Source organism: Arachis ipaensis, chromosome B1, assembly GCF_059453495.1.
Source record: "Arachis ipaensis isolate K30076 ecotype BB chromosome B1, ASM5945349v1, whole genome shotgun sequence".
Lineage (NCBI taxonomy): Eukaryota > Viridiplantae > Streptophyta > Magnoliopsida > Fabales > Fabaceae > Arachis > Arachis ipaensis.
In genome coordinates, this window is record NC_142436.1 from 139,612,261 (window position 1) to 139,637,749 (window position 25,489).

Here is a 25,489-nt window from a genome sequence, read left to right on the forward strand (position 1 = left end):
CTGGCACTGAGTTTTGACTGAATTATGATTTGATTTGTCATTTTTGAAAAAAGAGAAAAAATGGATTTGCTAAAGGAATTATTATAAACTTCTGATTTAAAGGTCATGAAAAGTAACGGTTTTGCTAAAGGGACCATTATAAACTTGTGATTCAAAGGTCAAAGAAAATATTGTATGTGACAAAATATCAAATTTTAGTTACTGTCATAATATTTCATGACAAATATGAGATACTCACTACTCAAAAGTAACAAAAACTCATAAATATTATTTTAAGAGAGAATAATTTAGGAAATAAAATTTGGTTATTAATATTTTAAGAAATTATATAATCAATTATTTTAAATAATAACTTAATTACAAAATAATTTTATTATAGTTAAAATATTAATTCTAATTAATTTAGAATAACTCAAGTATAATTAGTTATCAAATTAAGATAATATTCAATTAAAAGTTGATACATCATAAAAAGTAAATTTCATATTAGTTGACATACTTGAGAATTTAGAGAAATTGTCTTCATAAAAGACAATAAAAGCATTCATGAAGAGGGAGGTAAAAAAATGGTAGATATTCTAATAAATTTTATAATTATTTTTATGTGATTTTTTTATCTTTAAATAATAAATTATAAAATTAGATTTTAATAATTATAAAAATGTGTTCTTATTTAAAATGTGACCTAATAAATAAATTACATTTTTTATAAAACATCTTTATAAAAGAAAAATATTTTTAACATTTTTATTCGAATAGCTCCTACAAAAAATTTAAAATTAGTTAATCATCATACTTAACAAAATAGGTTAGTTACAGATGGAAAAAAATTTGTGAAATAATTAAATTTGTTGGTTAAAAACTTAAAATTGATGGAAAAATAGAGAAATGAATGTTTCTCAAGACTAGCTATTGTCGGCTGCAAAGATGGTCGTCTAGAAACTAGGATTTCGACGGTACTTGAGGCATTTTTATTTAAATAAATTAAACAAGTTTTAAAATTATTCAAATTTCCTAAAGCAATTTTTGAAAGTGAATACCCTAATTCTATTAATATATAAATTGTGTCAGCAGAATGTGGTTTATATAATATATTAACCACTACACTGTGAGACGATTTATGCATAAATGACTTTTGAGGAATAATACATAAATCATCTCAAAATTGTTAATTTTACCAATTGTATGTAAATCGTCCTAGGCTAGTAGGATTTAGTGGTTTCAGGCAAAAATACAATATCCTGCCACGATTTATGTGTAAGTTGTAATTCCAACATCCTGCCACGATTTATGTATCAACTGTGACCCTAGTATTCTACTACAATTTATGTTCGAGTAGCACACCATAAGACCCAACTATGAATTACCCACAACTCTTAACGTTGCACACAAAAACCTCCATTTTCACTCTATCTAAGCATTTAGCGATAAGATTGAGAAGGAAGAGAGCCGGGCATCTGACATACAGCAGTAGGAGAAGGAGCATTAAAATATCAAATTAAATAAAAATAATATTAAAAGAGAGTACTAAAAAATTATAATTAAAAAATACTAAATTTTAACATATAATTTTGTTTAATAATTTAAATTCTATGTGCTTTTTTTACTTAAATTTATATTACTCAAAAAAACATGAATTTATATTAACCAAAATTATATTTTTTTAATATTTTTTCTCTCAATTAAAAAAATAAATTATATGTTAAAATTTAGTATTTTTTATTTAATTTAATCTTTTAATTGAAATAAATAATTTATATTATAAACAAATGACAATAATAAGTAAAGTACATACTAATTTAAGAATATACAGTAAAAATATACAAAACTAACTAAAAAATAACAATTTTTTTTATAAAAAATATGTATAAATAAAAATAATTAAAAAAATTATATGAAAAATGAGCATTAAAAATTCTATATTAATTTTTTTTATATGAATCTTAAACCATAAACTCTCTCTTAATATTTCAATATTAAAAAATTTTGATTTTATTTAATTTCAATACTCTCTTTTAATATTATTTTTATTTAATTTAATCTTTCTAATAGAATAAATAATTTATATTATAAACAAATAACAATAGTAAATAAAATACATATTAATTTAAGAATATACAGTAAAAATATACAAAATCAAATAAAAAATAACAATTTTTTTATAAAAAAATATGTATAAATAAAATAATTAAAAAAATTATATGAATAATGAGTATTAAAAATTTTATATTAATTTTTTTTATGAATCTTGAATCCTAAACTCTCTCTTAATATTTCAGTATTAAGAAATTTTGATTTGTTTATGTTAAAAAAAAAAGACTTTGCTAAGTAGACAATGATTTTTGTGAACAATGAGCTTTAAAATTGACCAAATAAAGTAAAAACATATTATACTCCTAAATTATCTACCTAAATCTTAATATTAGGATAATCATCCGCACACCTAATGAATTGAACATCCGATATATTTATTATTCACATTGTTTAGTATTTTCATTGTCTACCTATACTTTTCCTAAAAAAACATGGTTGCACCCAGAATATGTACAAGTACGTAGTTGTATATAAACCGACTGGGATATGGTCATATAAAAATTTAAGTTATGCTAGATGACCAATAACTTTCTTGAACAACATGAACAATCACCAATCAAATAAAAACACATTACACCTCCAAATTACCCACTTAAATCTTAAAATTAGAATAACCATCCGTACACCTAGTGAAATGAACATCTGATATATCTATTGTTCACATTGTTTAGTATTTTCATTGTCTACCTATACGTTTTCTTTTGATTTTATTTAATTTCAGTATTCTCTTTTAATATTATTTTTATTTAATTTGATATTCTTAATGCTCCTCCCTCCACTAATGTACACCAGACGCGGTCACTCAATGCCTCTTTTCCCACTGCGGCGGGCTCTCTTTCTCTCCAACTTTGTCACTGAATGTTTAGATAGGGTGAAAATGAAGATTTTTGTATGCAATATTAAAAATTGTGGGTAACTCGTGGTTGGGTCTTAAGGGGTGTTACTAGAATATAAATCGTGTAGTGCTGGAGATTACAGTTGATACATAAATCGTGGCAGGGTATTGGGGTTACAACTTATACATAAATCGTGGCAGGATCTTGTGTTTTTGCCTGAAACCACGTAAATTCTTCTAGTCTGGGACGATTTACATACAATTGGTAAAGCTGGTAACTTTGGGACGATTTATGTGTTATTTCTCAGAAACTCTTCATGCATAAATCGTCCCAGAATATAGTGGTTAACATATTATATAAATCACATTATTAAACTCCGCCTATGTTACACTTGCAGTACATAGCCGGTCCCAAACCCGGATAAAGGAGGAGGGTTGTGTTAGGTCTTCGGTAACCAACATAAAAATATAGCCGAACCCTCATGACATGAATCAAAGACATTATTGCACTAAAGCTAGGTCGTTGCCCGGAAGCAACACACCGTATGGCTCGAGTACGGTGTCAAAGCAAGAGCCGCTGCATCGGTGCCCGGATGTAGTGTTAAATGAGCAAGGGTTCTCGCGTTTTCGTGAACAGACAATGGTAAATAAGCTAGTTCACAAAGTAAAAGGTAAAGGTCGAAGCGACAGAAGGTTGAGATTTGGGACATGAAACATAGGCACTCTAACAGGAAAGTCCATGGAGGTGGTGGACACCATGACAAGGAGAAAGATTAACAATATGTACCTACAAGAAACGAAATAGGTTGGTGCAAAGGCTAGGGAGTTGGATATTTCTGGTTTCAAACTTTGGTATACAGGAAAGGTGAAGAATAGGAATGGGGTTGGAATAATTGTGGATAAGCAGTGGAAGAAGGACGTAGCGGATGTCAAGAGGGTGGGAGATCGGATCATCTCTATCAAACTTGTGGTGGAGGGAGGTGCTTTCCATGTGATTAGCGCCTATGCACCGCAAGTGGGTTCGGACGAACAACACAAGATAAGATTTTAGGAGGATCTAGAGAGTTTGGTTCAAGGCATACCTTTGGGAGATAAGATTTTCTTAGGAGGAGATTTAAATGGCCATGTTGGGAGAGAAGTGACTGGATATGGGAGTATTCACGGAGGCCATGGTTTCAGAGTGATCAATGCCGAGGGTAAAACTATTTTGGACTTTTCCTTAACTTTTGATCTTCTCATCGCAAATACATATTTTAAAAAGAGAGACGAACATCTTATAACCTATAAAAGTGGCATGACAATCTCTCAAATCGACTTCTTCTTGTTGAGGAGAGTCGACCAGAAATTTTACATTAACTGTAAAATTATCCCGGGAGAGAGTTTGACAACACAACATAGGGTGCTCGTCATGGATTTTCGCGTTGAGCAAAAGTTGAGGAAAAGACATCATACAAAGAACCCAAGGACGAGGTGGTGGCGGATGAAATGTGAGGAACAAAGAAGCTTCCTAAGACGGGTAGGAGAAGAGGCAAAGTGGGATGGGAATGGAAGCGCGGAAGAGATGTGGAGGGAGATGGCAGAAGTTATTAGAAGAACAGCAAAAGAAAGTTTTGGTGAATCTAAAGGAATAGGACCAAGAGACAAGGAGTCCTGGTGGTGGAATGCGGGTATACAAGAAAAGATAAAGATAAAAAGGAAATGCTTTAAAGAGTGGTCTTTATGCCGCAATGCAGATAACTGGGAAAAATATAAGGCGGCTAAGAAAGAGACAAAAGTGGCTGTAAGTAAAGCAAGAACAAGAGCATATGAGGGTCTCTACCAGTCTTTGGGCACGAAAGAAGGAGAAAAATGTATATATAGAATCGCAAAGAGTCGGGAAAGAAGAACGAGAGATTTGGATCAGGTTAAGTGTATAAAGGATAAGGATGGAGAGGTGTTGGCTCAAAAGGAGAAGATTAATGAAAGGTGGAAGAGCTACTTCTACGAGTTATTTAATGAGGGACAGAAGACTCTTCCGAGCCTTGGTCGATTATGCACAAGGGAAGAAGATGAAAACTTTGAGTACTATCGAAGGATTCGAGACTTCGAGGTAAAAGAGGCTCTAAAGCAGATGAAATATGGCAGGGCAGTAGGACCTGATAATATCCCGATTGAGGTTTGAAAGGGTCTTGGAGAAAAAGGCATCAACTGGTTAACCAAGCTTTTTAATGAGATTTTAAGGTCAAAGAAGATGCCTGATGAGTGGAGAAAGAGCACCTTGGTACCTATCTACAAGAATAAAGGGGATATACAAAGTTGCGGAAACTATAGAGGGATTAAACTTATGAGTTATACTATGAAGTTATGGGAAAGGGTGATAGAACGGAGGTTGAGAAAAGAGACACAAGTAACAGAGAACCAATTTGGATTTATGCCAGGCAGATCTACCACTGAAGCGATATACCTATTAAGAAGGATGATGGAGAGGTATCGTAGTAATAAAAGGGATCTACATATGGTGTTTATTGATTTGGAAAAAACGTATGATAGGGTACCAAGGGAGGTCTTATGGAAGGTTTTAGAAAAGAGGAGAGTAAGGATCGCATATATTCGGGCAATTAAAGACATGTATAATGGGGCTACAACTAGTGTGAAGACTCAAGGTGGTGTGACAGAGGAATTCCCTATTGGTATAGGATTACACCAAGGATCATCCTTAAGTCCATACCTTTTCACATTAGTCTTGGAAATACTCACAGAGCACATCCAAGAGCTTGTGCCATGGTGCATGCTTTTTGCCGATGATATCGTCCTTATGGGAGAGTCAAGGGAAGACCTAAATAAGAAGTTGGAGTTATGGAGAGAAGCTCTAGAAGTGTATGGTCTGCGCATAAGCCGTAGCAAGACAGAATATATGGAATGTAAGTTCAATCTGAGAAGGGAAAACCCAATATAAAGGTGAAGATTGGAGAAAACATCCTACGAAAAGTTAAAAGTTTTAAGTATCTTGGGTGCATCATACAGGATAATGGAGAGGTTGAACAGGATGTAAATCATAGGATCCAAGCAGGTTGGTCAAAATGGCGGAGTGCATCTGGTTTTATATGCGACAAAAAAGTGCCTTTAAAATTTAAAGGTAAATTCTATCGCACCGCTATAAGACCGGCTATGCTGTATGGTACGGAGTGTTGGGCGGCTAAAGGGGAGCACGAACATAAGCTGAGTGTGGCAGAGATGAAGATGTTGAGATGGATGAGTGGTCATACGCGATTGGATAAAATAAGGAATGAAGATATAAGGGAGAGAGTTGGAGTAGCACCCATTGTGGAAAAGATGGTTGAATCCAGGGGTGGCAAACGGGCCTAAATCCGCCGGGCCGGCCCGCATAACCCGCCAAAAAAGGCGGGATAGGCTGGAAATTTGGGACCGCCGAAAGACAAAAGCCCGCCTAACCCAAACCGCTTAAACCGTGGGCTTTGGCGGGGCGGGACGGGCTTCCCCGGCGGGCTTAAGTTTTTTTTTTAAGGCTGAACCCATGAACCCACCAACCCGACCCGACCCAATCCCCATTCCCCAGCGAAACCCTAATGAATCCCTAATTCCACTTCCAGTTCCAGATTTGCAGTTGCAGCTTCCTCAGTTCCTCGTCTCCAGTCTCCTCGATGGACGACGGCTCTCACTCGGTTCCTCAGTTCCTCAGTTCCTCACCGTCAGGCGTCAGTTCCTTAGTTCCTCACCGTCACTCTCAGTCTCTCACTCGGTTATCCTCAACAGTCAACACAGAGGCTTCAGCCTTCAGCCTTCAGCTTCTCCAGTCTCTAGCGTTCAGCCTTCAGCTTCGTCCCCAAGGTCTTCAATCCTCACCGTCACTCTCAGTCTCTCACACGGTCACACCTCACACCCGCCGTCTCGCACTTCCATCGACCTCAGCTCGCACTTCAGAGTTCCGTCCTCACCCCTGACGGTCGCTGAGTCGGAGTCACTGAGTCACCGTCGATCTTCGGTCGTCGTGGCATACTAGGCTCCTAGGTCTTGTCCTCTCGCTGCTGGTCTCGCTCTCTGGGACTCTGGGTCTCCTTGTTTATCTTCATCGCTGCGACACGGCTGCTCCTCGCCTCCTCTGTCCTGGTCCTCGCCCCCTCTGGTTAGTTTTCTGGCTTAGGGTTTGAGATTCATCAATTTAGGTTTGTTTGTTGTGTTTTGTGCTGTTTGATATAGGTAAATTAGGGTTGATATTTGGTTGAGTTTTGATTATGGTTGATATTTGGTTAAATCTGATTATGGTTGAGTTTTGATTATGGTTGATAATGGTTGATATTTGGTTAAATCTGATGCAGATTCAGAAATTATTTCCTATTTTTTGTGTTGTTTGATAATGGTTGAGTTTTGATTATGGTTGATAATGGTTGATATTTGGTTGAATACTTGAATCTGATGCGGATTTAGAAATTGTTTGCTGTTTTTTATGTGGTTTGCTAATGGTTGATGAACCTAGTTCATATAAACAATTTACATTTGCTTTTATTTCAGAAAATATGAATTCTGAAACTGTGAGTAACCTTGTTACTACTGGAGCTGGTTCTAAGGCTGCTCCAGTCGAGGCTGATGAACCTAGTTCGAAAAGGCTGAGAACAGCAACCTCCGATGTTTGGAATTTTTTCAAAAAGCTCGGTCCAGATAAGGATGGAGTAGAACGTGCTGAGTGTAAAGGATGCAAGAAGGTGTTTAAAGCTGGAGGTAAGCGATATGACACTTCTACTATAAAACGGCATCTTGATAGTTGTACTCAAATTAAGCATGAAGATATTGGTCAGACTATAGCAGAATTGCAACTTAAAATGGGTTCACTTAAGATTGATTCAGGAGTGGCTAGAGATATGTTTGCTGGGTATGTAGTTGCTGGGGATAAGCCTTTTAATATGGTTGATGATAGGAGATTTAGAAATTGGGTGAAATATATTAGTCAAACTTTGAAACTTCCTTCTAGGAATACGGTTAAGGCTGACATAGTGAAAGTTCACAAGAGAGAAGCTGCGAAACTTAAAAAAAAATTAGTTTCCATTCCAAATAGAATTTGCTTAACATCTGATTTTTGGACTTCCAGTACCAATGAGGGGTTTATATATTTGACTGCACATTTTGTTGATGAGAACTGGAAATTACAGAGTAAAATTCTCAATTTTTGTCATATGCCTCCTCTTCACACAGGATTTGAGTTGTCTTCTAAAATCTTTACGCTTTTGACTGAGTGGAAAATTGATAAAAAGATTTTTTCCATTACTTTGGATAATGCTTCTTCTAATGATACTTGTATTGAACACTTGAAAAGTACTTTGGATGTGCTTGGTTCATTGTTGTGTGGTGGTGAATTCTTTCATGTTCGTTGCTCTGCTCATATTTTAAATCTTATTGTCCAAGATGGAATGAATATATGTGATGATGCAGTGTATAAGATTAGAGAGTCTATTAAGTTTCTGAGAAAATCTGAAAGTCAAATGGTTAAGTTTAAAGAATGTTTTGAAGATATTGAGGGACTTGAGTATACGACTGCATTATGTTTAGATGTTCCTACTAGGTGGAATTCACTTTATGCAATGCTTGCAAGTGCTATTCCTTATAAAAAAGCTTTTGAAATATATAAAGTAAAAGAAGTTGGGTTTAGGGAGTATTGTCCTTCATCAGATGAGTGGAGAAGAACTGAAAAGATATGTGATTTCTTGTTACCATTTTACAAAACTACCAAGTTGATGTCTGGAACTTCTTACCCAACATCCAACTTGTATTTTTTACAAGTTTGGCAAATCCAGCTTATTTTAATGAATAGTTTGAAGAATGATGAAGTGCTTATAAGGAACATGGGAGAAAAAATGATGATTAAGTTCAAGAAATATTGGGAAGAATACAGTGTTGTTCTTGCATTTGGGGCAGTTCTTGATCCTAGATTTAAACTCAACACTTTGGTTCATTGCTATAATGAGATTGATCCTATTGGTGCTAAAGACAAAGTGGAGCATGTGAAGAGTAAGTTATACAAATTTTTTGAGGTTTATGACCAAAATTCCTCTACAACTGTAGAGAGTTCTTCCCAACTTTCAAGTAATTTTTCTCAAGCAACATCTTTTGCAATTGGAACTCAGCTTATTAAAATTATTGGTGTAAGTATTTTTATCTACTTGGTTATATGTATTTTTTATTTTTTATGCTTTTTGATTCATATATTGTTTGTAATGTAAAGGATTTGATGTCCCGTAATCAAGAAGCTGAAGTGAAAAGTGGAAAGAACCAACTGGATATTTATTTGAGTGAGGCAACATTATTTTGCAATGATGCAATCATTGATGTTTTGCAATGGTGGAAAGACAACTATCATCATTTTCCAACACTATCACTAATGGCACGAGATTTGTTGAGCATTCCTATTACTACCGTGGCTTCAGAATTTGCATTTAGCATGGGTTCTCATGTTTTGAATAAATATAGAAGTCGTTTGTTGTCAGATAATGTTGAAGCGGTGATTTGCACCAAAAATTAGATACGTAGATATGATGATTTTGGTATATTATATTTATGACATACATACTTGAGTAATTTTGGACATTATTATGTACTATTTTGCTAATATATTTATTTACTTTTTTCTAGAGGAAGATAAAGATCAGGAAGATATTGCAAAAGGAGAAGGCTATTCTTCAGGAGTTGGTTCCAATGATGTTATTGACTTACATGAAGATGAAGATGAAAATTAAGTGTATTGAATTAAGTTTAATTTGCTTTGAAGACTATTTATAATTATGTTTTTGGATTTTGGATTATATATTTATTTTGTCTATGGGACTATTTATAACTATGTTTTTGTATTTTGGATAATTGGATTATGTTTATTTATTTTGAAGACTATTTATATTTAATATTTGTATTTATATTGATTTAAATAGAAGATATTAGATATGTCCTTATAAATATAAAAAAAATTAATTAGGCGGGCCGCCATACCGCCATTAGGCGGGACGGGCTTCCGGCGGGGCGGGGCGGGGCGGGGCGGGCTTCCCCACCTGCCACCCCTAGTTGAATCGCGTCTCAGGTGGTTTGGACATGTGAGAAGAAGACCGATGGAACATCCAGTCAGGAGGGTGGATGAGAAGGAAGATGGACAAAGGGTGAAAAGTAGAGGAAGACCTAAGAAGACCATCCATGAGGTGGTCAAACGAGATCTACATGTAAACGGTCTCTCTATAGACATGATACATGACAGAACACAATGACGTCGTTTGATTCATGTAGCCGACCCCACTTAGTGGGACAAGACTTTATTGTTGTTGTTATTGATTTATATATTATTAGAATTAGGGTATTCACGTTTCAAAGGTTGCTTTAGGAGATTTGAGTAATTTTAAAACTTGTTTAATTTATTTAAGTAAAAAAGCCGTACTTGGGGAGTCCCTAGAGCCTACTCTTTTCGCCGCCCAATTGCAGATTAATTTCGTTCCTGGGAGTGAGTGTTCGGCATCCCCGCCACTAGAGGCTGGATTTACTGCGACGAGCAGCGGCACCTCAGTTATTGATGGCACGGGAATAACACTGAATAGATCATGGATTGTTGGAAGAAGATGCTTCGACTTAGCCAAAATCATCATCGTCATTATCATCATCCAATAGCAAGAAGAAGACGACACTCATCAAACACTCCAAGAGAAGATGCAAATGTTCTTCTTCTACTCCTCCTTCTCCTCCTACTCATGATTTTTGAGTAGTGGCTGCCGTGCAATCAACATGATTGGAAACCAATAATGTCGTTGGGAGGGACGACGATGAACTCAAAAGTGTCACTGTTGATGCTGGATTTGAGGCTGACAAACTTTTGTTAGAGCTGTATCAAATTGCTCATTTGGATTTTGGCCGGATTTCTTTGTCAGATCAACATAATCAGTAAATTATTCTTAGTAATTATTATTGCAATTAAGTTGTTAGTTATTTCTTTGGAGCAATGCAATACAGAATACACTGACAATTACGTCACAAAAATCTTTTTTTGTGCAGTCAATTTTCGTTATTCCCAATTTCCCATATATATATGTTAGGAGAAGTCACAATATATATATATATATATATATATTAGAAAATAAATATTTTTTGTATTAATATTGTAAATATTTATTTTTATATTATTAAATTTTAGAATTTGAAATTTAGTGAATATTGACCAAATATTAACTAAAAAATAACAAATTGTAGCATTGAGATATATATGTGTATATACTTTATTTTATCTAAGTAATAAATGAAGAATATCAAACCTGAGTAGATAATTGCGTATAAATAAAAAAAAAATAAATATTATTATTAACTAAATCGTATTATTTTATCATAAATTAATCTTAATCTAATTAATCTTAAAAATCCATCCATTAAAAAATAAAATAGGCAAAATTAATTAAAAATCATTTGCACATGAATCTACTACTTTTTAGAAAGAAAAACCAAATATATAAGTGGTAAAATTGATCTTTTCACTCAAAGTGTTTAAAAGTGTTTTTATTCTATTGAATTTAGGAGTTATCTAAATAAAATTGTAAAGAGTAGATTGGAGACACGATATTGCTGTCATGCGTCGCAAGCAGTGATAGATCCAGAAAATTTTGATAGTAGGGGCGAAATATATATAACATGATAATAATTTTTATAATAAAAATATTATGTTTATATAAAAAATTAGCTATCAAATTATTTATTATAAATTTGTGTATAAATTCATATATTAATTAACTTATTTTTAATGTGTATTTTGTATTTCAAAATTTGTATTTTAAAATTTATTTTGTACAAGTGATTATTTTATGTATACGTAGCTTAATTGGTGTTATAATTATATTTTGTTATTGTAAAATATGATTAGGTTTCAAAATATCTAATTACGAATTAAAATACTAAAATAGTAATTTAAATAATAATATATAATTTAAAATTTAATTTTTTATATTTCATATTTTGAAACGTTGACAATATAATCAAAATGTCTTTATATATATATATATATATATATATATATATGTCGTTAAATAATTATTTAAAACTCAACTTTCATATAGTTAGCTCTTGATGATATTTATAGTTGAAAAGGTTTATTCAATTAGTGTAGTTGTTATGAAAAAAAACTAAAGCTAATTTCAAAAGAAAAAACACAAATGGATAGATAATATTCTTTCGAATCAATTTCTAAAAAAAAAACACCAATCTTATTTAAATTTCAAAATTGATCATTATAATAGGCATTTAATCTGAAGTTCTCAAATTGACTATTAAGTGTCCAAAGTTGAATAAAAAGTTATTGTGGGGTCAAATTTAATAATTTAGTGAGGGCAAATAAATATTATTATTATATACTACTTAATAAAATTCCAAATTATAGTGGGGGCGCTTGCCCCCACACCCATAAGAATATATCCGTCCCTGGTCGCAAGAAAAACTAAATTAGATATCATAACTTAGGGCACGTATTTGGAATAATGCATATATTGTGAGGTTGTGATGTCATGAGCTTTTCTTTTTATGTCTTTTAGAGGCTATGAATTATCTTAGGTTAAGTTGATCTAGAAGAATGAGTTGTTATTCTCATGATCAAATTGTTTATTTGATATTTTGTTGTATTATATGTTCATATAATGTTCTTAAGCTTATATATAGTTAATATTATAACATTTTACTTTAATAGTAGAATGATAGTTATAATATAACAATTAATATCATAAACTAAAATTGAGTTATTAAACATTAGAATAAATTATGAAAAGTTAATAGTATCTTCTTTGTGACATATTTTTTGGAATTCAAAAAAAATACTTAATCATCGAACAACTTCCTTAAAATACAAGGTAATTAAGTTTTCACTTTTAATTTGGAGGACAATGTGTAAATCACTGAATCATTAACATGATATAACGATAATATATTGAAAGAAAGCATAATCATAATCATAATCATAGTATGAAATTTTAGTATACGATCTTCGATTTATTTATTCTCATAAAAAAGCACATAAACTTTACATAACGAGGATATGATTATATAGAATAACAATAGTAGCAAATACGAAATCCGTGATACATGTATCAAGCATCAATCATTAATAAGTGATTATAGCAAATTTTGATAAAGGAGGTTATTTTTAGGGAGCAGATTAAGTAATTTTAGGTCTAATTTGAGTGCCTAATGATATGTTTATGGTTAAATTTCATCAGTGATTTCATTGATATATGGATTACAATTTTTTAGTTATTGCTGCAGATTATATATATGTTACCTAGAATATTTGTTACTGCATGAGATTTCAATCCTTAAGTAAAGTTTCATATTTATTAGGAAAATTCTGTTTGTTATATTTAAAATAATTCAGTTTCACTTAACCTTTATTTATTTTTTATAGTGGTTGGCATCTTATGAAATAGATTTTTTTATTTTGGTTGTTTTATGTAAATAATTTTTTAAACCAATTTTTTTAATACTATATTTGTGTGTTTTTTATTGTGATATAAGTGATACAGTTAATCGTCCTGTTTGGCGTGTTCTTGACATGAGATGGACCTATCAACAAAATGATGGTATTTGCTAATTTGTGTATGTAGGAAAGAATCGAGGAGATTGAGCAACAGGATGAGTCTTCTAGAATGTTGTCTCAAAATGATTCCATTGCTCAGGTTTTCGGAAAAGAGAAACCGGGTAGAGTACGTGGTGTGGGTTTCGGACCGACTCCTAATCAATTCTTCGATCCGAATTCACATGCGCTGGGCAACAAAGTCCAAGTAGAAGAGACCCAGAGGAAGCTGCTTGAACTGCAGGCAGAGCTGGAAGGTGAGAAGTTGAAGAGACAGACGATGGAGGATGAGACAGCAGCACAGAAGAAAAAGAGGCAGGCGATGGAGAGTACTCTGATTTATCTATTTCACCGGCAGGGTGAGGAGCTGCTACCAGACATCGCTGCAGAGATGAGCAATTTGGAATGATAGAGTGAAATATAGTATGTTAGGATTGGAGCTATTTTGGATTGATTAAAACATTATTTTGAATTATACTATGCAACTCTTTGCAAGATATTTATTTTCTTCGTATTTTCATGAATATATTATTTTGTTTTGGATATAATCTTATTGTTTTTGCTACAAGTTTAGATATTAAGGTTGAAAATATAAACTTTTAAAATTGTAATAAATTTAAAAAGAAAAAAATACTCTTGTAATATTCTAAAAATTTATACGCTTTTTTTTTTTAATAAAAACTCAAAATTTATTTTTTTAAAATATTTTAATTTGGCGGCGATTTTAAACCACCGATGAGTGATTTAAAGTTTAAAAAAATGTTACATATTGCGGCGGTTTGCAACCACCGGTAACTTTGATCGAAACCTTAGAACAGTTTAGCGGCGGTTTTAAAACCGCCGCTAAATGTGCGCCAACTTGACAACATTTAAGTAAATAGCGGCGGTTTCAAAGCCGCCGGTAAACATGAAGCAAATCCTGTAATTCACATTTGGCAGCGGTTCTCTAATCGTGTGCCGTAAAATATTCATTTAGCGGCAGTTATACCAGCAGTTTCCTAAAACCGCCGCCAAATCTAATCCCGACGCTCATAACCAGGGCGGTCAGGTGAACTGCCAGCCTCTGATTTTGCGGCGATTTTAAAACCGCCGCTAATTTCTTGATAAAATCGAAGAAGAGATGAGCGGCGGTGATGAATCGAAGGAGAAGGCGCGCGAGTTTGGGCATGTAGCGTGAATTGGTGACGGTTCGAAGCAAAAATATTCATTTGGCTCAGTATATGATACATTGGTGCGTATATTAGAAGACGCTTCTGAAAGCGCACCCAAAAGGGAAGAAGGGTAAGTATTATGTTCTCTGATGATTTGGACAAGTGTTAGTGTAGTATGGATGAAAAAGAAAAAAAAATACTAAGTTTCACATGGATTTAGGCCTACATAGATTAGGTAATACTTTTGAAGCGCACCCAAAACTTAACAAATGGGTTACTTTTTAAAAGCGCTCCTTTTGGTAAAAAAAGTGTATCCATAGCTTTTTAGATTCGGCTACGCTTTATAAGTGATATTTAAAATATCTAAGGAGACGCTTTTGAAGTGATGCCTCAATAGTGTTTCCTTTTCTCTTATAAAAGGGCACCATGTGAAAAAGCGTAGCCTATTCTAGGAATAGGCTATGCTTTTCAAATGTAGTTTAAAAAAAGTGAGGGCTGAATGGATGTTTTTCTTGTAGTGATGACAATGGCCTCGTAGTTACTAGTGGCAAAACCGGAAGATGCCGAGAGGATGGGACGGTAATTTGCACCGAACACCACTTGAGTGTCACCCTTAATGACCTTCTCCAACTTGAGAGAAGCACCAGATATTGCTTGTTATACTTTGTTACAGCGAATTGAGCAATGTCTAACACGTGAGGGTCGTTAACGTTGCTAATTGGGGTCCAACCACGTATGAGTCCTCTTGAAGTTTCCTTCCGGGAAGCCACAATGGTGATAATAACAAACAGAACAAGGAGGAGAGAGTAAACATGGCATTCAAGCCTCATCATGTTGATGCCTTGAAACCGGTAAAATATAACCATCTACTTTTTTTTTCTTCGTCAAAAGATATATTCAACTTGTGACTCGAGAACTTGTGACTTGTATACTAATAGAAACAATACCAACTTCCAATATATAGCAGAAGGAATACAAAGAATTACACAGTAATGGACACGTGAAAGATTTGGGTGGTCAAATTTAGGTAATGTAGTGCATCAAAAATAAGATAGGTTTTGCCTACGTGTAGTAAGGACATAATTTGGTAATGTAGTGCATCAAATATAAGATAGGTTTTGCCCACATGTGTAGTAAGGACATAAGTTAAAATTATGTTTAATTATGAGTAAAGTATCGTTTTTGTCCCCAACGTTTGGGGTAAGTCCTTTTTGTGTCCCTAACCACTACAAGGAAACCTAATTTTAGCGGCTATATTAGGGGAGCGGTCAATTAGAACCGCCGTCGCTGCTACCCTAATTTCACATACCCGCGGTTGAGAGCAACCCGCCTCTGAAAAACAAATCCAGCGGCGGCCATCGTTTTCGCTCCACAGCGGTTCATGGAATTTGCGCCATTCTATGCTTAAACCGCCTAATTTCTCTTTCGTTCGCACTTCTCACTAGCTCCACTACCCACTATCCGCCATTACCTCAGTTCTTCATTTTTCCAAAACCTAGCTTGGCGCCCAGAACCCCAATTCTAGTGAACAAAACCTCTTCGTGCAGAACGAAAATCTGCAAGGAATCATGGCTTAGCAAAACTATACGCATTTGTTCCTGTCTCTGGTAAGCTAATTATGTTTTTCTTTGTTCTTTTCCAATTCAATTTTATCCTTCTTCTAGTTAATAATCACTGATAACCCATTATCTTATTATCTAGTTGTTTCTCCTTCTTGGTCATCACTGTGAGAACGCACGAATTTCTCTCCTGGAAGTGCAAATTTCTGCAATTTAAGGTTACTCTGTCTCTTTCTCTACTATTAGGAATTTAGGGGTTTATTGGATATAAACTGTAAAGAGGAATTCGTACTTTCTTTTTTTGGTATTAGGATGAATTCGTACTTATTACTTAATAATGTCTTGATTAAAAGACAATCTAGCTTGAAACTAATAACAGGAAATTGTCCGATGAAGTAGTGTGCTTGAAGAAGTTCTTTATGTGATTTAATTTGTATGCAATCTATGTAATTTCATTGATGAATTCATCATTGGGATCGAAGTTGCATATTTGATCATATTTTCTGTTTAAATTAGTTCTCAATTGAGGTCTAAATTATGAAGTAAAATGAGCAACTAAGAGAAGAAAGGAGGGTGTGTTTGTTTATTTGTGAGCAAAGTAAAAATTCTACAGAGAATAATAATCATGACAAATAAAAAAAGAAACAAAATCTGAGATATAAAACACAAGAAGAAATAGACCCAAAACTGATTGTAGGTAGAACTGACTACAATGGAATAATAAAACTCCAAAGAAACCACCACACATGCATATCAGAGAGGTATTTAATTTGTTTGATTAATTGATTAATTGGGTTTTGCAGGTCTTAAGCTGAAATAGTTATCCTCTCTGGTTTATATTCTTAGCAAAGGGAGCTAAATTGAGTCAAGACCAACTTTGGCACAGGTAATAATTATTAGTATTTTAAGATTTGTCTAATTTTGTTGATGAATATTGATAATTAAAGTTAGCAAAAATGGATTATTTATTTTACTATGAATGCTAGCCCTGTTTTCTTATGTATTCATACTTCTATAGTCAAATAGCTACTGCCAAGTGCCAATACTAAAAGTATAGATTATATTATTCCTATTCCACCACTGAACACATGCAAGTAACCAAGAAAATGCTGTTTACTAATTCTCCTATCAATCAAGTAAATAGCTACTACCCCTTTGTGTTTGTCTCGTCTATACTTGGTAAAACTTTGGTAAAACTTTTTGTTGTAGTGCATCAAGACAGGATCTCTTCCATTCTCAACCTTTGAGGTTCTTACAGCTCATCTCTGGAAGGTAAGTTAGTTACGTTTGTTGCGTGCTATTTATTTATCTATTTCTTTATTAATTATTATTAAAGTTTAGCTAATAATGAGTTCTTTTAATGAAACATTTTCAAATATTTAAAAAAAATGTTTTGACAAAGATCTGATTAGCTGATATGAATGTTTATTTGTTTCTTGGCCTCTTTTGTTTGCTACTTATTTAAGGGAAGTAAGTGTGTGCACCCACCATTATAATTGTTAAATCTAATAAACACAATGAAATAAACATGATTTGGCAAGTTTTTGAAAGTATTAGCACATGCAACAACAGGCAAGGGGTCCACTGTTCATGTAACAAGCGACAATTGATATTCTTTAGTTTATCCCTTCTCTAGTTTATCCCTTCTCTATTTCTGTAAATTAAAAAAAAAAAAACCTGGACAATTTAAACAAAATTGCCCTTTAAGATAATAATTTATACTACCATCAAGAGTTAAAAACTTGATAAATGGCAAAGACAAGAGATTCATGTCCATGGATGAAAAATGATTGCTTCTGTTTTTTGTTGATGTCATAAAGCACACATGCATCTGCTGCTGTCTTCAGCTGAAACCAAAAAGGTGTTATGAAAGATTTCAGGATTTAAACTAATTGACAACTAAAACAACCCAAGAAAAGGAATTGGAAATAAGTGCAAGATAAAGAATAAGTTAACCTGATTTTTTTATTATTACTTTACATGCTTTTCTTTGATTAGAAACAAAACACATGCACACACATTTAGAGGTCTAAAAGGCTTGAATCATTATATAGTTATTTGTTAGTCTGGTGCCTCTTTATACATACATATGTGAGTCATTTAGCTTTTATAAATTTTTATAAACTAAAACAGTTCATGAGTACTCAAATAAGATGGATGAAATTAGTTCTTTGCATAAACTTAAAACAGCTGATTTCCTATCCACTACTTCTCTTCCATGTTCGATGTTGTGCACTTTTTTTATTGACATTTTACTATATGCTTCAATAATAGATCATATGATGCAGAGACTCCATGCAGAGAACAATAAGCATTAGTCTATTGAAGCATAGACCATTCAACTTTACATAGCGAATTTGACTAAAACAATTAGTATTATGCTAATTGCGTAGTTTAATGGAGACATCCTCATCAAAGTTGGTTGGTGATGGGGATTACCCTGTTAATTTTTTTTATAAACTGATTTAATTAGTAATTTTATCAAGTGTTTTTAAAGTATATATTCGTTAAATTATTTTTAATTTATTATTATATTTGTTAGGGAAAAATTAAAGATTTAGCTAGAGAATACTAGAAATAAAAGAGAAATAGTATTTTTTATTTTTAAGATTGATTCACTTATTATTTTATTAGTATTAAATTGAAGATGAGTGGTAATCAATTGAAAAACAAAGATATCAAGGGCATTTCTCGGAAGAAAGAAGTAGATCAGGAATTCAATAGTTGAAGCATGCTTTGGGCTATTTTGTGCAATAGGTTTGTGTCTATTTAAAATTCACACGTAGTGATATCATTGACATTTTTGTATACTTTTACATTAGGACTTTTCATGAATGAGAGCTCAATGAGTAAAATTACATCTTATATGGTTGATTAAGGACTCTAGACTAGTTTTGAATATAATTAGTACTTAATCAAAGGTAAATCCGAATGAGTACCTAACTTCTAAACATGATAGATAGCCTGGTAATGGATCGTAAAAATTAGTCAACTTGCATAAAAACTCTAGATCATAAATTAATTTATATAATCATTCATTAGTGTGTTCTTCGTGGTCTACCATTATTTAGTTTTACTTGCTGTAAACAACACCAGACGTGCATTTATTCTGATCATATTTTCATGCATTTGCTATAGAGATATTTATTTTGTTGTTAAGATGGTCTTGAAGTTAAATTGTCTAGTTTTGGGTGCATAGCTAGCTAACTAATTATGAACCTTTTTTTGGATGGAATTGAAAGAATGGAGAATGTATAGTAAATAGTGATGATGCATTAACAGTTAAGTCTTAAGAGTAGTACCATCTCTCTCTTACTTTCTTTGTGAAACTACAAATGCAACTGCATGTGGAACTGTTGCGTTTTATGTCTAAAATTGGTGCTAAGTAACAGAATATTTATTCCAACCCGTAAGAGCGGTAAATGCATGCAATGATATCCAATTTTTATTATTTCAAGAGAGGGGGACGGGGCAGGGGAAAACTATGATTTGAGCTGGTTTTCGGAATTGTATTTTTGAGGTGCGTTTGGCAGGATAACAAGCCAACCTCTTGTGGTTTTTGCCAACCTACATAGCTACTATCTTTCATCCATGTTAATTCATTTTTCTGATTCTATTTCTAATTCTTATTTTATTATTTTTCTTTCGCAGTGAAGGCTGTTTTGTTTGGAAGTAACATACCTACCTATTCCATTTTACTTATCTGCTGATTTTTTTTGAAAAACAAGTAACATCTCTTTCCCTATGGTTGGTAGATTAGTATTTTTAAAAAAATATATATTTACATAGTTGTTACTAAATAGTGCACATGGCTTTAAACCAGAACAAAACACTTTAAAGCTATGGAAGTTCTGGATAAATCGTGGATTAAGAGACCACGAAATTCTCTTGAGTATGCACAAGGTGTGTCAAGATTTATTGAGTTTGCTTTTGCACATCATTCTGCCGATGGAACAATCATATGTCCATGTAATGCATGTGCTTTTAAGAAGTGGCTAACAAGGGACGAGGTGTACGATCATTTGATTTGTACACAATTCCCAATAGGATATACATTTTGGTTTTATCATGGAGAGCGCTCGATAGGAGAAACTAGCAACGTCTCAAGTAGTATTTTTTCAGACGTACAACAAAATTCTATGGCCGACGAGCAGCATCCTATGGTCGAGGTTGATTCAATTCAAAACTTGATTAGTGAAGGTCTAGGAGTTGGTGGGAACATCAGAAATGGAACACCCGTCATAGCAAATGAAGTCATTGATGGTGGTGCTCAAATATTGGATCCTACTAAATCTCATGCAACTCTTGAAGCGAAAGGGTTTAGTGAGCTGCTTAAGGATGGAGAAGAGCCGTTATATGAAGGGTGTACGAGATACTCGAAGTTATCTTTTCTATTGAAGTTGTTCCATATTAAATCCTTTTGTGGTATGACCGACAAGTCCATGAAGATAATTTTAGAACTATTGAGTGACGCATTTGAATATGCAAGGATTCCAAGTTCTTTTTTTATGAGGCAAAAAAGATCATTTCTAAACTCAGTTTGGATTGCACGAAGATACATGCTTGCCCAAATAATTGTATGTTGTATTGGGGCGAAGATGAGAACAGGGAGACATGTAAGGTCTGTAATAGGTCTAGATGGAAGACATATAAGAAAAAATGTCCAGCTGAGGCATCGAGTATTATTGGTAACAAAAAGAAGAAGCATCTAGCAAAAGTTCTTCATTACTTTCCTTTAAAATCTCGATTGAAAAGATTGTTCTACTCGTCAAAGACTGCTGCTGATATGCGATGGCATGCTACAGCTGAGAATAAGGATAACGCAATGAGACATCCAAGAGACTCTGAGGCCTAGAAAAGGTTTGATTTGGAGCACTCCAACTTTGCATCCGATCCACGAAATGTGCGTCTTGCATTAGCTACCGATGGCTTCAATTCACATGGAACTTTGAGTGCAAATCATAGTATTTGGCCTGTCATTTTCATTCCGTATAATACTCCTCTATGGACGTGTATGAAATCGACATCATTCATAATTTCAATGATAATTCCTGGCAAGAAAATGCCAAGAAATAACATAGATGTTTATTTGCAACCTCTAATAAAAGAGTTAAAAGAGTTATGGGTTGAGGGTTGCGATGCATATGATGCTTTAACACAAGAAGTGTTTAAGTTGCACGCAGTTTTATTGTGGACAATTAGTGACTTTCCTGGGTTAGGGACTCTTTTTGGATGGAATACATACACAGGACTTGCTTGCCCATCTTGCAACTTCGATAACATCCATCATCGTCTCAATCACAGCAAAAAGTATTGTTTTATGGGTCATCATCGCTTTCTGGATCAGAGACACAAGTTTAGATTAAACACCGTTCAATTTAATGGAAGAAAAGAAACAAGGCTTCCACCAAGAACATTATCTGGCAGTGAAATCCTTTCACAAGTTGAGAATATTAATATCACATTTGGCCGAAGAGAAGAAATAGGAAGAAGTGGTAAAAGATTACGCATTGGTGGAACTGTTGAAGGAGGTGGTACTCAACAATGGAAAAAGAAGAGCATTTTTTTGAGTTGCCATATTGGAAGTCTAATTTGCTGCATCACAATCTCGATATGATGCATATTGAGAAAAATGTATGTGACAACGTGCTATATACTTTGTTAAATGATAGTTCGAAGTCAAAAGATCACATAAATGCTCGAAGAGACCTTCAAGAAATGGGTATCAAGCTTGATCTGTGGCCAAGGGAAAATGGAAAGTGTCCTCCAACAATTTATACTCTGAACAATTTGGGTAAGAAGAGATTCTTGACAACTTTGAAAAACATCACTGTTCCCGATGGTTATGCAAGCAACATTTCAAGGTGCATTGACCAGAGTCTCTTAAGTTGAGTGGGATGCTAAAAAGTCATGATTGTCATATACTTATGGAGCAATTATTACTGTTAGCCATGCGAACAGGGCTGCCTGATGAGGTCTCTGCAGTGCTTATTAAGATGTGTTCATTCTTTAGACAATTATGTGGTAAAGCGTTAAGTGCCCCCTGTTTAGAAAAGTTACAAGATCAAATTGTCCTCACGTTATGCCACATGGAAATGTTATTCCCTCCTTCATTCTTCACAGTTATGGTTCACTTGATGGTGCACCTTGTAGAAGAAGCTAAACTTGGAGGCTCTGTCCATTATAAATGGATGTACCCTATTGAGAGGTAAAATTATTAGCTTAGATCGTTATTTATAACTTTGTTGGATAGTATTTAATCTTCATTCCTGGATAGGTATTTAGGACACTTGAAGTCATATGTACGTAACACAGCACAACCAGAAGGATCCATAGCGCAAGGATACTTAATGGAAGAAATTCTTACATTTTGCTCCAGATATTTAGAGAACATTGAGACTAGATGGAATCGACCTCGCCGAGTTGATGATGAACCAACCCATGAAGAATCAAATCCTTGGTTAGATACTTTGTTTCCTCAAGTAGGTAAACCACTTGGTGTTTCCTCATATTTCACTTTAACAACCACCGAGAAGTTACAAGCTCATAGACATGTGTTAACTAATTGCTCCATAGTTGACAACTATCTCCAGTGAGTATTTCAGCATGTTCTAATTCATATATGTAAAATTCTTTTAATGACCTTGAATCATAATATTAAGACATATATAAGGAGTTTAGAAACATTGTACGAAAGCAATTAAGAAGTCGCACAAGAAATACATTAGAGATAGACAAGAAGTTCATAGAGAGTTTGCAAGTTGGTTCTCTACCCGTGTGAGTCAAATTCTTCATCGTTGAAGTTATTTTTTTCAATTTCCATCATATGAAGTTGATAAAAAATTCATCACGCTTTCTTAGATTGTTCGAGATCTTGATAAAATTGAAGAATCTAAGAGAATGGTATTTTTTAGTCTTGCCAAAGGGCCGATTGACCAAGCCAGAAGATTTTTTGCATATAATGTCAATGGATACAAGTTTAGGACTGTAGAACGTGAAAAAGGTTTAAAAACTCAAAACAGTGGTATTTTTGGGACATTTGGAACAAGAAGCTACTCCCGCAATAGTGATCCCAACATGAGGTTTGGAGCAATTCCTTATTATGGAAAGTTAGTCGATATCATTGAACTTAATTATGATGGTATATTCTTTGTAACCTTATTTAAATGTGAATGGGCTAATACAACAAACCCAAGGACCATGAAAGTAGACAAGTTAGGTTTTACCTCTATCAACTTTAGTAGATTGATACATACCGGTGAGCATGAGGATGATGAGCCATATATTAAGGCTAACGAAGCTCAAATGGTTTATTATGTGAATGATGAGAAAGAAAAAGGTTGGAGCATACCAATTCAAGTAAAGCCAAGAGACTTATATGATATGGGCAATGAGGATGAAGACATAATTTATGACAGTGTGGGTTATCCATCACAAGATTTGGGACAATTTTTTTCAGATAACATTTCACATGTACCATTAGCAATATCAATTATAGACGAAGAAAGTTTAGAGTAATGTAAGTCTTTAGTTGCAAGTCATAGAGTGTTATTTATTGTTTTCTTTCATAATTTTATGTTTTATTACATATACTTAATAGTTTGAATTAGTGGTTTCTTGTTTCTTTGGTTCTTAGTTGATAAAATTAAGTACTATTATTTCCTTTTCATTATATTATTGATATATTAATCTTAATATCTCTTGATACGTTGTAGAAATGACTAAGAGAAAGGTTGTTTCTTCACGTGAGAATACATCTCTCATGAGTTTAATGATTCACCACCCATTGATCAAGATGAGTCCTCTCAATCTATAGAGCCTGAAGCTACTTTATCTACTGATTCAGAAGTTCCACATGTTCAATTAGATGTACAAGAAAGAAAGTCCAATAAGTACTGGACAGTTGAATTGGAAGGTACGTTATTAAGTTTAGTTCAATTATAGCACTGTATATTTAAATTTCTACAAGGAAGGAAGTATAATAATGTATGATATACTACTTGAATAATTTGATAGATGCAAATGGAATGATTAAGGAAGGTCACTTAAGGTTGAAAGATGTGTGGGTGCTGTCTCGTGAGACAAAAATTATTGTGCATTGGAATGAGCATGGCCAACCGATTGCTGAATCTGGTGGACTTTTAGGATTGTTTTTGGGAGTTGTTGCTGGAAATTTCAAGAACTTTCCTATAAGTTATGAGAAATGGCCTTTGGTTCCAAAAGAGCCATACAAAAATGGAGCCTATAGGGATATTATTCAGGTTCTTTTTTATTTAATTATTTAATAATGATTTAATTATTTTCAATACATGCATTCCTATGTTCTAGTATTGTGTCATCCAAGGACAATTTCAGCTGTTATTTATTAATGAAAATAATATAGCTGGCTAACTCACTAAATGCCCCCTAGCCTAATACGTATTGTTGTTGAATAATTGAAGATGGGCTATTCATGAAAAAGTTACTAGCTAGCTTATTCTCTTAATTAAATCTGTATTGGCCACTCACCAGATATTCTATGTTTTATTTATTTAACTATTGAATGTGCTTGGTTAGGTAATTAGATAATCAACTATTTTTTAACTAACATTAAAGTTAATTTCATTCTTCACTCTTTCCTCATCCTTCTTTTTACTTCTGTTTTTTTTTTGTTAGCAGAAAAAGAATTGATGTTTAAATTTTTTGTTATCAAATTTATAAATGAAAAAACCAATTAAAAAACTGGGTCTATGTTTCTTTTTATTGGTGGCAAGAAACTTGTCTTTCATTTTATTTTATTTGATTTTCAGGCATTCACTGTTTTACTATGTGTTTTCCTGGCTTTTTTATTTAGATAAATATGTAAAATATATTACTTCTCTACACGTGCATAAGTGTACCACTATCGAACAATTTGTTGATGAACCTCTCTGTTCATGTTAGAGTTATTATTTTTAATAAATTTTATTTATACAATTTTATGAAAAAATTAAATCTTATTTTGTTAAATTTTAATTTTTCATTTATAAAATTTTCGAAAAACAAGAACTAAAAATAAAAATTGAAAATAAAACTACAAATCAAAGATGCGCTAATTTTCTGTTGAGTTGTCTTCTCTAAAATATTATCTGGCTCACACTAATAAATATGTATTGTACAGGGGTGATTGATTTTTGGTCTATACTTCTGAGCATTCCTTCATATCATAAATTTTCTTATGCTACATGCCTCTTATGGCCATATTATGCCATTATTTTAGTTGTAAATAACATTTTGTGGTTCTGATATGCTAATAATTAACTTC

The 25,489-nt window shown here is 33.3% G+C and overlaps 1 protein-coding gene and 2 pseudogenes across 1 annotated transcript; 2 read left to right on the forward strand and 1 right to left on the reverse strand.

Moving 5' to 3' along the window:
* Positions 1-7,443: 7,443 nt before the first annotated feature.
* LOC110266809 (zinc finger BED domain-containing protein RICESLEEPER 2-like) lies at positions 7,444-13,905 on the forward strand. The gene is made up of 4 exons (XM_088503118.1): positions 7,444-9,063; positions 9,144-9,419; positions 9,551-9,607; positions 13,528-13,905. Exons 1-4 carry the CDS (start codon positions 7,444-7,446, stop codon positions 13,903-13,905), a joined length of 2,331 nt encoding a protein of 776 aa, XP_088359244.1.
* Positions 13,906-15,115: 1,210 nt separating this feature from the next.
* On the reverse strand, positions 15,116-15,513 carry LOC148578598 (cysteine proteinase inhibitor 1 pseudogene; annotated as a pseudogene).
* Positions 15,514-20,048: 4,535 nt separating this feature from the next.
* On the forward strand, positions 20,049-22,802 carry LOC148578599 (uncharacterized; annotated as a pseudogene).
* Positions 22,803-25,489: the final 2,687 nt, after the last annotated feature.

Bases quoted from the DNA above. Each gene is read 5' to 3' on its own strand.
- LOC110266809 (XM_088503118.1), top strand. From the start codon at position 7,444: ATGAATTCTGAAACTGTGAGTAACCTTGTTACTACTGGAGCTGGTTCT. The intron at 9,420-9,550 runs GTGATTTGCACC...ACTTTTTTCTAG, and splicing joins TGTCAGATAATGTTGAAGCG to AGGAAGATAAAGATCAGGAA. The intron at 9,608-13,527 runs GTTCCAATGATG...TTGTGTATGTAG, and splicing joins AGGCTATTCTTCAGGAGTTG to GAAAGAATCGAGGAGATTGA.